This window comes from Macaca thibetana, chromosome 4 (genome assembly GCF_024542745.1).
Source record: "Macaca thibetana thibetana isolate TM-01 chromosome 4, ASM2454274v1, whole genome shotgun sequence".
NCBI lineage: Eukaryota > Metazoa > Chordata > Mammalia > Primates > Cercopithecidae > Macaca > Macaca thibetana.
Window position 1 is genome coordinate 125867961 of NC_065581.1, and position 13252 is coordinate 125881212.

At 44.9% G+C, this 13252-nt stretch overlaps 1 protein-coding gene across 1 annotated transcript; it reads left to right on the forward strand.

The window, feature by feature from the left end:
- The first annotated feature begins 2698 nt into the window (after positions 1-2698).
- Positions 2699-9811, forward strand: CITED2 (Cbp/p300 interacting transactivator with Glu/Asp rich carboxy-terminal domain 2). The gene is made up of 3 exons (XM_050787431.1): positions 2699-2702; positions 7408-7648; positions 8109-9811. Exon 3 carries the CDS (start codon positions 8117-8119, stop codon positions 8936-8938), a length of 822 nt encoding a protein of 273 aa, XP_050643388.1. The 5' UTR covers positions 2699-2702; positions 7408-7648; positions 8109-8116; the 3' UTR covers positions 8939-9811.
- The last annotated feature ends 3441 nt before the right edge of the window (positions 9812-13252 follow it).

The window sequence follows — 13252 nt, forward strand, 5'->3', positions numbered from 1 at the left end:
TGTTTTTAAATCCTGGTGGTTAGGAAGTCCTTTATGAGCAAGTCACTTAACCTCTCAGGACCTCAGATTTCTCATCTAGAAAAGGAAGGATTTTGGATAAGATTATTTTTAAAAGTCCTACCCACACTAGAATTCTATGATTTTTATGTATTATCCAAAGCATTAGTTTTCATAACTGTTTAACATCAGAACAATATGTTTTTAAAACAAAATCAAACAGAAGCCCTTAATACATAAAACACTTAAAAGTGAAGCTGAGAATACACAATGTCTACAGAACACAAATTTGGAAACCACTGATCTGAAGCTCTCTTTTTAAGAACGCCTTCCTTTTTTCTTTGTCTCAGTGGAAAAGGAAAACATCTGGAAAGGATCCACCATATTAGTTTTCCCCTATGTAGACCAGAACATATGTATTAAGTCACCTGTCAGCTTTTTCTTCTCCAGATTAAATAGCCATTATAAGTCCCATTTCCCATCCCTTTAAAAATAGATTTCCTTTTTTTTTTTTTTTAAATGAACTTTCTTTGCTTTCGGTAACTCTTTATGAAAAAGTAAAGTTGCAAAGCAACCATGATCTCTCAGAAGAGCCCAGTGTAGCAAAAGGATTACTTCCAGCTCTGTCATGTGATTCTCACTCCTGATACACTCCGAGGTGTGTCCTTTCAATAACAGCATTCCGTGGCTGCCTCTGATTCAACCAATAGCTTAGGAGGACCCGCAGTTTTGTTTTGGTTTGGTTTTTGGCTGAACTTGTTATATCTAGTCAATAATTTCCCATCCAATACCCATGTAATTTGTTATTGTCCTCGTGAAGCCTCTGCAGTTTTTCTTATTGAACATAATCTTGTTTTTGATAGAGTGTTTTTCTAATTATTTAAGGTCACTGAATTTTTCTTCTGCTTTCCAACATACCTCATCCAACTTCAAAACCAATGTGAATGTTCTCTAGTTTATTGTTAAAGGTGCAGACTAGGAAAATGCCAATTATCTAAAAAAGAATCTATATGTGACGTGTGTTTTATAGGCTGAATTGTACCCCCACCCAAATTCCTCTGTTGACAGCTAACTCCCAGTACCTAAGAATGTAACCATAACTAGAGATAAGGTCTTTAAAGAGGTGACTCAGTGAAAATGAGGACATTAGGGAGGGTCCTAATCCAATCTGACTGATGTCCTCATAAGAAGAGGAAATTTGGACACATGAAAGAGGCACCAGGGCTTCCTGTGCACAAAGGAAAGGCCATGTGAAAACACACAAGCAGCAGCCATCTGCAAGCTAAGGAGAGGGGTCCTCACACTGTGATCGTGGACTTCCAGCCTCCAGAACTGTGAGGAAATACATTTCTGTTATTTAGGCCTCCCAGGCCGATATTTTGTTATGGCAGCCCTAGCAGCCCTAGCAAACTTATACACATGCTCCTGGCTTATGATGGTTTGACTGATGATGTTTTCAATTTATAGAACTGGGGTTTGTCAGAGCGTGACTCCATGGTAAGTCGAGAGACATCTGTTGAAGATTGACCTTATTCTGTGCACGACATTTTGCAGCCCCTTGGAGCTCACCTGGGAACCTCTGCCATCACAGGGAAGGTTACAGGAGAACACAAATACCCAGAAATCAAGTCAAAATAGGTCATAAAGGAAGATCTGAGTAAACTGCCCTGGAAGCACCAAGGAGCCAGAATTCTTTCCATCTAGGGGATCAGGGGAGACTAAAAAAGAGGAAATGTCATCTGAACTGGGCCTTCAAAGATGGGCAAAATTCCAGTCGTGGGCGGGAGGCGGGGAGGAAACGGGTGGCACTTCAGGGAAACTGGACATTATGAGGGTGAACCAGGTTCATAATACACCCATGAACCCTGTGAGAATGAATCCAGTTGTCATCAACCTATAAACAAGGTTGGCTGTTTGCAAACCTAACTAAATATCAAAACCAACTGGGAGCTTTTAAAAAATATATATAGCTTCTCAGGCCCCACTGCCAGCCTGCTGAATCAAGAACTCCAGGAATGACATCCTAAAATATTTATTTTAATCAAATTCTCAAGCGGGATAGTACCAACTTCATCAATTCAAAGACCCTTTAATACAAACATTTCATTGACTTCTACATGATAATGGCTATATTTTTCTTGAATGAAAAAATACCTAAAGACAGAAAAACTATTATGAGTTTGGTAATAAGTTCAAGTGAATTTGTATTTTATGAATTAGAACCAAGTTTACATGTTTAAAAGTGATATTCACATCTCAGTTTGACATATATACCACATGTAAGACATTATTCAATTTGCAGATAACACCAGGTTGCATATAGGGCCTCTGTCCTATATGCATGTATTAACAGACTCTCTGGCTACTTCTCTCCTCTTTTCTCTATTCCTCTCCCTCTGAGAAGGTGGCCATGTTTTTCATTGTTTTTATTTTTATTTTTAAAAGATTCTCTGAGACTCAAAGTCCTCCTTACTAAAGTGATGAAATTAATCCCTACTCCTTACATTGAGGATTAAGTGAGCTTTAGGGTTTTGTTTCATTTTGTTGTTTTGTTTTTTGGGTTTTATTTCTTTTTGAGACAGGGTCTTGCTCTGTCACCCAGACTGGAGTGCAGTGGCACGACCTCGACCTCGACCTGCAGCCTTGACCTCCTGGGCTCAAGTAATGCTCCCACCTCAGCTTCCTGGCTTCCTGAGTTGCTGGGGCTACAGTCACGAGCCACCATGCTCAGCTAATTTTTATATTTTTTGTAGAGTCTGGGGTTTTGCCATATTGCCTAGGCTGGTCTCAAACTTCTGGGCTTAAGCAGTTCTCCCACGTCAGCCTCCCAAAGTGCTAGTGATTGCAGGCATGAGCCACTGCACCCAGTTGAGATAATTTAAATAAAGTACAAAATACAGTGTTAAATCTCACCCCACCCCCTTCCCCAGCTCCACCACACAAGTATGAGCTCTTTCAATATATTTTTTGAAGCTGGGCCCTTCAGTCAGCCTTTTCTCAATTCAGGTTTTAGCTAAAGCCAGAGATTCACCTCTAAAAACTTGTTTCAGACAAAAGTTCCCACCAATGGGGACCTTTGTCCACTACTCAGCAGCCAGTGATGCCCAGGTAAGTCATCTTCCCAAACAGATAACAGTTTTGCCCAAGTGGCTGCCACTATGCAGACAAAGGTAAGCTGCTGTTCTCCTTTTCCACTTGATTTTTCTACCTCCAGCCTTTTTTTGGGAGGTAGAAGGGATGGAGGTCTCACTCTATTGCCAAGGCTGGAGTGGAGTGGTGTGATTATAGCTCACTGCAACCTCGAACTCCTGGGCTCAAGCGATCCTCCCACCTCAGCCTCCTCAGCATCTAGGACAACAGGCATGCACCACCACACCTGGCTCATTTTCTAATTTTATTTTGTTGAGACAAGATCTCAAGATGTTGCCCAGGTTGGTCTCAAACTCCTGGGCTCAAGTGATCCTCCCACTTCAACCTCCCAAAATTCTGGGATTACAGGTGTGAGCCACTGCACCTGGTCCACCTCCAGCCTTGAGAGTAACCTTCTCCAGAAAGTCTTCCTTGGCCCCTCATTGGGGTTCCCATAGTGCCAATGCCATATTTTATTCATGCATTCACCCATCAGTTAGTAAAAGAGTAATACCTGCCAGGGCTTGTTTCAGACACTGAGTGAACAACCAGGCTAGGTCTCTGCTCTCATGGAGGTGCCATTCTAGTGGGGAAGGCAGTAAACTGTCAATTTACCATGCAGCATGTTAGGCAGGAAGACACACTAAGATGAAACATAAAGCTGGGCAAGGAAACAAGAGAGATATTGCTATTTGGGTAGGATAGTCAGGAAGAGCTTGTTGAGGTGATATTTGAGCAGAGACATGAAAAAATGAGAATATGGGCCAGTAGGACATCTGGGAAGAGAGTTCTAGGTGGCAACTTTCTCTGTTAGCAGCAGGGGTCTTCTGTTACTCAGTTTATTTACCACTGTTATGGGTCGAATTGCATCTCCACAAAAATATCTTGGAGATATGTTGGAGTTCTAACCTCCAGAATATGACCTTCTTTGGAGTCAGGAGCTTGTAGAGGTGATCAAGTTAAAATGAGGCCAGTAGGAGAAGCCCTAATCCAAAAGGACCAGAGTCCTTGTAAAAAGGGGAACTTTGGACACAGAGATACACATACAAGGGGGCAGGGGGTGGAAAAAGTCACATGAAGATGAAGGTGGGGATCAGTGTGATACATGTACAAGTCAAGGGACACCAAAGATGGTGGAAAACCCCCAAAAGCCAGGAAAGAGACATGGAATAGATTCTCCCTCAAGGCCTTCAGAACCAACCCCGCCAACAACTTGGCCTTGCACCTCTAGCCTCCAGAACTGTGAGACAACAATGTTTTGTTGTTTAAAGCTTGATCAGCCTTAAGTTTGTATTAGATTGGTGCATAAGTAATTACGGTTTTCGCCATTACTTTCAATGGCAAAAAAAAAAAATCACAATTACTTTTGCACCAACCTAAATAGTACTCTGTTATGGCAGCTCTGGGAAACAAATACAGCCATCTGTGAGGGCCACAGACAGACCACTCACTCGCTCACCCAGGTTCACAGGATAAACACTAGTTACACAGAACTTCTGGGAGCCCTGGGTTACTGTAAATGCCCCCTAACTGGACTTCCTGTTTCCTGTCTTACTTTCTCTAACCATTCTCCACAGTACTGCCCTGATCTTTCTAAAACCCAAATCTTTCCTATCTCATGGCTTCGCAAGCTTTTACCTGCCTCCCATTGTCTTTGGGATACAGCAAAATTTCTCAGCTTGAGGACACAATGCCCTTGGCATCCGGCCCCAGCATATTTGTCCAACCTTGTTTCTCTCATCTTTGCATTAACTCCTTAACCATAAGTTTTCCACTCCACTCCTAATGGGACGAAACTTCCTTTCATCCTGAGGCCTTCCCTTAGTCACCATCTCCACCGGAAAGCCTTCCCAAAGCCCCCAGGACAGGGTAGGTGTCCCTCCTATGTGCTCTCCAAAGCCCTTTCTTTCAATGCCGTTGTGGCATTTATCATAGTGTGTTCAAGGCCTGTTTGTCAGTTTTCTCCCCGTGACCATGAGTTCCTATCTTGTTTGTATCTCCAGGCACCAAGAAAGCGCTTGGCACTTGGAGCACGTTCAACGGATGGATGAGAATAAATGAACAAAGCATGCCATGTTCCAACCAGCTGGTCCCAGAACTATTTTGTTCTCCTTTAAGGGATGGGGGATGGGCAGGTGACCTTTCCAGGGATTTCCCAATAGTAGGTAGAACCACGGGAGCTGGATGGAGCTCCACCTTTCCTTAGTGATTGCAAGAGGAATTTAGATTAGACATTCAAAAGCTGTTCCTTGTGTCTAAAAACACTTGCGGTATAAAGAAGGGAAAGTAAACAATCCCGTGATTTTTGAGGCTGGGGTTGACCAATATTTTAGAATCTGTTTTTTTATAGGAAGTGGTCCCTTCAGGTACCTAAGCCTCTGATTCGGTAAACTGCATGTCCTGACCTACAGGCAAAGGTGGTGGGAGGTTAGGAGAATAGGGAATTGTTGCAACTAACAATGCAATGTGTCCTGTGCCTGTATCTCTAAAAAGTAAATATTTTTGAGGTTTAAAAATTATTTGCATGCATGGTTTGCCGGAGACCCTGGAAGAGGAAAGAAGAAAAGACAAAAAGGAATAACATTTAAAAAAATATGCCTGACTAGGAAAAGACAGAGGGGTCATAGACGAAAGTAATCAGGATTGGGTCTCTTTTGCAAATTCCTGAACGGGGAGATGTATCAGAATTTCCAGACCTCAAGAAATAGGGCCTTTAAAAGTCTCGTGTGCAAGAAGGGGGAAAAAGACGAGGGGGGCGGGGAGGCGGACTCGCTCTTCGCAGCAGGAAGTCTTCAATGGCTATCGAGTTATGAAGAACAACTGCCCAGAAGTCCTTATTCAGAGCGCTAAACTCGATTTTACCACATAAAGAGCAATATGAAAGCTCAGAGCAGCCCCATCATGGTGTTGGGGAAACAACTCGGCTTCCCCATGTGAGAAAACCAGAGAGCTCCGACTGGGTAGTAGCCCAGACCTGTGTTAAGGGTTTTATTTGCAAGTCAATGAACCAAACGGGCGACCAGGCTCGTTGTACCGCGTTCTGAAAGCAAGGTTATTATTATCGCCTATTGCCCCACTGAACAATTTCACTGAAAAGGAAGAGTCCCAGTCGTGTGTGTGCGCGTGGTGCCATCCGGGACGTGCAGCTACGTGCCCACCTCCAGAACGACTTTATTTACAAAGCGATTACCATGTTATCTATTTGTTTTCCTTTTCCAGCAGCAGCAGCCTTACTCAGCCCTCGAATTTCTTAATTACAAACCCGTTTGCTTCTAAATCAACCCCAAACCGTCAGGCAGAGCCCGGAGGGAGGCTGTGCAAGTTTGCACACACCCCCACCTCCCGGATCCAGGGCAACAGCAGAAGCAAGTAACTGTGTATGTGCAAAAAGGTGGATCTGGGGACGAGGATCGCTGAGTTTGTTTACAGAGCAGAGACGCCTCAGCTCGGATGCCAAAGCTACCAAGAGCTGCAAACGCAAACTTAGCAGAAGCACACGTACCCCGGGAGCGGCGGGTGGGCCCGAAAGCGCGGACTGGAATTCCAGGGCGCGGGAGCGGGGTTGGCCGGGCCCGCAAGCGCGCTCCGTCCACCTGCAGCCGCTGCCGCTCCCCGCCCCCAGCTCCTGTCCTTGAAAGGAGTGGAGGAAAAAAATGCATCTACACGCGGTGATCTAGAGTAGGTCTACCCACTGCCCGTATGAAAACACAAAGGCACAGCCTAGGAAAGGGGACTCAGGAAAGGGCGCATTATTTGTCCAGGTCTTTAAAACCCAACTCGAGGAAGCACAGCCATTCTTCGCAGTCTGGGGAAGCTTTTGCAAAACCGGGGAGGCAGAAGGGCACTCTGGCGGGCGGGGGCGCTGAGCGAGTCCCCTTTTCCCGTAGAGGGCCGGCCGGATCGCTGTGAGCCGAGTGAGAGAGCTGGGGGTGGGGAGCTCCAACCAGAGTGGGGCGGTGAGCTCTCCTCGTTCCTATCCGGGCAGGCGCTACCTTCGGGCGGGGCGGCCGGGGAGGATTTCCCCCATGCCTCGGGGGTGGCTGAGCTAACCTCGCGTTTCTGGGCCGGGAAGAAACCAGAGTCGGGAGGCGACGGGGCGACGGGGCGGCCCCTGGGTCCCGCAGCCTCTGCGCACGTGCCGCGGGTGGCGGGGACGCGGCTCCCAGACCCGGTCCAGGGTGTCCGCGGCATTCCGGAATCCGCGTCTTGGCGCCGCCCGCCCTGGAGGCTCTCGCTCCGCCCTTACTGAAATGCCTATATTAACTGTGGCCAAAGCCCTAAGAAACACAGCTCATTGTTGGCAGCTGCCGGGCGGTCCTGCCGAGCTGTGAGGGCAGCGGAGGGGAAATAAAAGGGAACGGCTCCGAATCTGCCCCAGCGGCCGCTGCGAGACCTCGGCGCCGACATCGCGACAGCGAAGCGTTGTGCACGCCAAGAAGGCCCCCTCTATGTGCTGCTGAGCCGGTCCTGGACCCGACGAGCCCGCCCTCGGTCTTCGGAGCAGAAATTGCAAAAACGGAAGGTAAGCGCGACGGGCGAAGCTGGCTGGGGCTCCTGCCAGCCCAGTCCTCCGAGGGCAGGGTTTGCCCGGAGGAAGAGCGTGAGGTGAAGCTGGGGAATAACAACAGGATGTGCAACAACAGGATGAGGAGGGCTGATTTAATGCCTGAAGTTCGCGGCAGGGCTACGGGGCACTTCCTTTATTAGGCCACTTCGGGGAGCAGAGGGGGTGTGGGCTCGGGTCCCCCCGCCCGATCGCAGGGGAAGGGGCTGTTTATGCAGCGCTCGGCTGTGTTATGAGTGGCAGCTCCTCCGTGGTGACGAGCCCGGGTGCACCGGCTGCTAGTGGGATCTTGGGGGTGGTGGTTTGCAGCCGACGTGCGCCCGGGAATCCTGGGGGACAGAGGCGGGCAAAAGTGGGGTGCGCTGTGGTGGGCGACACGTGTGGCGCGGGTCTCATCGTCTGCCCTTTTCACTTCCAGGACTGGAAATGGCAGACCATATGATGGCCATGAACCACGGGCGCTTCCCCGACGGCACCAATGGGCTGCACCACCACCCTGCCCACCGCATGGGCATGGGGCAGTTCCCGAGCCCCCATCACCACCAGCAGCAGCAGCCCCAGCACGCTTTCAACGCCCTGATGGGCGAGCACATACACTACGGCGCGGGCAACATGAATGCCACGAGCGGCATCAGGCATGCGATGGGGCCGGGGACTGTGAACGGAGGGCACCCCCCTAGCGCACTGGCCCCCGCGGCCAGGTTTAACAACTCCCAGTTCATGGGCCCCCCGGTGGCCAGTCAGGGAGGCTCCCTGCCGGCCAGCATGCAGCTGCAGAAGCTCAACAACCAGTATTTCAACCATCACCCCTACCCCCACAACCACTACATGCCGGATTTGCACCCTGCTGCAGGCCACCAGATGAACGGGACAAACCAGCACTTCCGAGATTGCAACCCCAAGCACAGCGGCGGCAGCAGCACCCCCGGCGGCTCGGGCGGCAGCAGCACCCCCGGCGGCTCTGGCGGCAGCTCGGGCGGCGGCGCGGGCAGCAGCAACAGCGGCGGCGGCAGCGGCGGCAGCGGCAGCAGCAACATGCCCGCCTCCGTGGCCCACGTCCCTGCTGCAATGCTGCCGCCCAATGTCATAGACACTGATTTCATCGACGAGGAAGTTCTTATGTCCTTGGTGATAGAAATGGGTTTGGACCGCATCAAAGAGCTGCCCGAACTCTGGCTGGGGCAAAACGAGTTTGATTTTATGACGGACTTCGTGTGCAAACAGCAGCCTAGCAGAGTGAGCTGTTGACTCGATCGAAACCCCGGCGAAAGAAATCAAACCCCCAACTTCTTCGGTGTGAATTAAAAGAAACATTCCCTTAGACACAGTATCTCACTTTTCAGATCTTGAAAGGTTTGAGAACTTGGAAACAAAGTAAACTATAAACTTGTACAAATTGGTTTAAAAAAAATTGCTGCCACTTTTTTTTTCCTGTTTTTGTTTCGTTTTTGTAGCCTTGACATTCACCTCCCTTATGTAGTTGAAATATCTAGCTAACTTGGTCTTTTTCGTTGTTTGTTTTTACTCCTTTCCCTCACTTTCTCCAGTGCTCAACTGTTAGATATTAATCTTGGCAAACTGCTTAATCTTGTGGATTTTGTAGATGGTTTCAAATGACTGAACTGCATTCAGATTTACGAGTGAAAGGAAAAATTGCATTAGTTGGTTGCATGAACTTTGAAGGGCAGATATTACTGCACAAACTCTGCCATCTCGCTTCATTTTTTTAACTATGCATTTGAGTACAGACTAATTTTTAAAATATGCTAAACTGGAAGATTAAACAGATGTGGGCCAAACTGTTCTGGATCAGGAAAAGTCATACTGTTCACTTTCAAGTTGGCTGTCCCCCCTGCCCACCCCCCACCCCCATATGTACAGATGATAATAGGGTGTGGAATGTCGTCAGTGGCAAACATTTCACAGATTTTTATTTTGTTTCTGTCTTCAACATTTTGACACTGTGCTAATAGTTATATTCAGTACATGAAAAGATACTACTGTGTTGAAAGCTTTTTAGGAAATTTTGACAGTATTTTTGTACAAAACATTTTTTTGAAAAAATACTTGTTAATTTATTCTATTTTAATTTGCCAATGTCAATAAAAAGTTAAGAAATAACTTGTTTTCTAGAAGTCATTTGGGAGTGATTGTTACCTTTGGTGGCTTTTTTCCCCGTCTTTGAGTTGAACACCTTATTGATGAGAGTAAGCATTCCAAAGGATAAATTACAGGACACTAAAACAGGTCATGATGAGCTTAAGCGGAGAGCAGGATTTAACATAATTGGCATAATGCTTCATTGTTATCATTGTAACATGCCTCTTGGTGTGCTTTAATCAAAAGCTGCAAAGTTGTCACAGTGCTTTTCTTTTTTTCTTAATTGCCATCATATCAAGTGTACTCCAGAGTTAGAAAGGTTTGCAATATTCAACATTTTCAATGGACAGGAGGCAAAAAAAAGTGTTTGTTTCTATCTGATTCAACTACTTAAATGGAGGTAGATTGGAATAATATACTGATTGATTGATGGGGGTGGCATTAAATACAAATCTACCTTTATCTCCAGTGATGATAGTTTTATTTTTCAGCGAAAGTGCCAAGGATAGGTACATATTTTCTAGGGTAATCTCTGAAACAGTGTCTGACTGGTTTATAGTTCTGGGAGGAAGAGGGGGCAGAATTCCGCCTTGAGGCTTTCCATTTTGTCCTATAATATTTAAAATGTACTCAGGTTGACTCAAAGGTCAAATTACAGTCTTTACAAGATGTTCCCTCTTAAGCATGCCCTGTTCTCCTGAATTCTGAGCTTTTCCTGTTGCATGCATGGGATGCAAAGCACCTAAAAATAATATTTTAATTTTACCTAGATAGATGACTTACCAAGAAGACCATAGCTACAACTAAGTGGGTGTCAAGTTTTGCCTTATATAATCAAGCAAAGGAAAAATAGTGTGAAAATCTCAAATTATCCCAGGTGGAAGGAGAAGGAATTTTGTTTTTCTCCTTCATGTTTCCATGGCTTATCTTATGTTTATAAGAGCAACACACCTACCTTCAAGAACAAATACAGACTTTTATACGTAACTTACTAGGGGAAGTAAAAAATGTAGGTTGAAGAAAATCTTACAAATAATGCTTTAAAAAACGATTTCATTTAGACTTCGATTCTCATCTTAAATTCCATAGTTTATAAGAAATCAGGAAGAGCGGATATTTAGAAGTGTTACGAGAGAGTAAGCAGCATAAAGGCTGCTTTAAGTATAATTTAGATCATCTACATTTTATAATTCTATTTCCAAGGCAGGCCATGTAAAATTAAAATGCACACACTCCACTGGGTTTTTTATATACCTCTATAATTGACACTTTCTTATTTAAAATTATGTTCAAATAATTTCTGAAAATATACTGAATCATCCAAAACTCTTTTTACCCCACTTGAAAAACTGATCCAGATTTCCACAGTAATAGTTAAAGCTGAAGTTTTCTTCAGCTAAGACATGTCAATACTAAATCTGCAATCAGCTATAAATCTTTCTGGCTAAGCTTTTTCACAGTAAGTTTTTCTTTCTCTTTTTTTTTTTCCAGAGGCTCAAGTGAAAAAATATGTTTGCATACATATTAATACAGCAACTCCTATCCTTTTTCACTAGTGCCAGGAAAAAAGGAAAGCGATTAAAGGCATTGTTTTTTTGCATAAAGAAGCAAAAAAATTGTCTTGCCACCACCCTTCACCATTTATTCTGCCAGGGAATAAGCCACAACACCTGCTCTGTCACTAAATTCCTCCTGCTGCTCAAACGCCGGAACACGTATGTGGAGATGCAGAGCCCAAGGAACTATTATTAGCTCTTGAGCCCATCCCTACCAGAACAGAGGACTCAAACAGAGGAGCTGGGCTAAAAAGCACAATTTGTCTTCAGTACAAATACAATGCTCCCCCACCCCGGTTCACTTGAATGATCTGTTTCATTAAAAACTCTTTCTTGATCGACAATTGAGCAGATTCTGCGTGATATCTGCAGGTCTCTTAAGCAGAGAAAAATAACTCCTTGTTTCAACAACCTGATTAATGAAACCTGTACAGTGACCTAGATCACCCGGCTACTGGCAGACATTTGCAAAACCTTTTGTGGTCTTGCTTCCTACTAAGTTGCTTATAGCATATGGGGAAATTTGACCTCTGTACCTTGGCTGTTTGTCAAAAAGTTCTAATATGATACAAGAGAGCTTCTGTTCTTTAAGCTTTGCCCAAAAATAGACCTTCCATGCTTGATTTTCAAGAAGAGATCAATGATAAGCCGCAGTGCAACCTCATAGCTACATGTCAGAAAAATAAGTCCACATTAATAAAAACGTGTACTTCTGTCTTGTGCCTGATAAAATCCTTGTGACAGTATCTTTGCCGGAACTGATAAAGACGTTAGCGCTATGGATGGGTCTTTGAAGAACAGTTACCTAATCACCACTGTTTATGGGGTGCTGGGCTAGAGCACTGGTAGCAGAAGGCTGACATCTATTGTGAAGTTTATGGTCTCCATGACTTTTACTACTGTAAACGCCTGGGATGGCTATAAATTGATGTCAACATTAAAGGCCAGATCCTTTAGAGAAAAATATTAATCCACTAATCTATTATGGGTGGCCAGTTTTGCAATAAAAACTTTGCAGCCCCGGACCATTAGGTGTTTTCGCCCCCTTGTGGAATTTATTTAGAAGGTCAATGGAAAGCTGTTTCCTCAAGAGGTTTTTCTCTTTATTGTTTGTTTTGTTACCATTTCTGAAGACTTTGTTTTCTTCTTTGAGCAAACAGCACATATTCGAGCAACACATTTTTTAAATCAAAGAAGATTCCAAAATGAACATCCTTTATAAAATAAGAATATTTTACTTACCAAAGACCTTAACCTATGATTAAGTGTGCATAATTGAGATTTGCCTCATATTTGAAAATATGCATTACCTAAGGAGTTTTCTCTTAAAAGCGTAAGGAGCAGTGGTTTGGGCCGATGCTTTAGCCTGTAAACTGAGGGGATGGCAAACCCTCGGCGCCTCCACAACAGCACTGTTGATTTGCAGTAAGGGAAAATAACAATGCATTTGATGGTATGAGGTTGGAAAGGTGGAGGGAAATATCCAGGAATGCAGAATGCAATTATCCACATTGGAATGTGACCAAGCCACCAGCCCTAATCTTGTGAAAGGACTGCAGGATCTTTAATGAGGATGAGTGTTCTTGTCTAATTGAGTCAGTAAAATTTACTTTAAAATAAACCGGGGAGATAACATTGTCTCCAAAAAATAAATAAATTTAGAATTCAAAGAATTTAGGACCCATGCCATTGGCAATTTTTTTTCCTCTGCAATGGAATTGTTTTGCTAGCATGAAAGCAGCATTACACCTCTTCAGAAACGCATGCTTCAGAGGTGGTATTTATCATTTTGGGACTGTACCACTATCATCAAAATCAGCGCTCCCAGGCAGGTTGAGGCTGAGCCTCCAGAAGAGAACAATAGGTAGCACATCAAATGACTTAGCCAGTGAACCCCTATTATCAG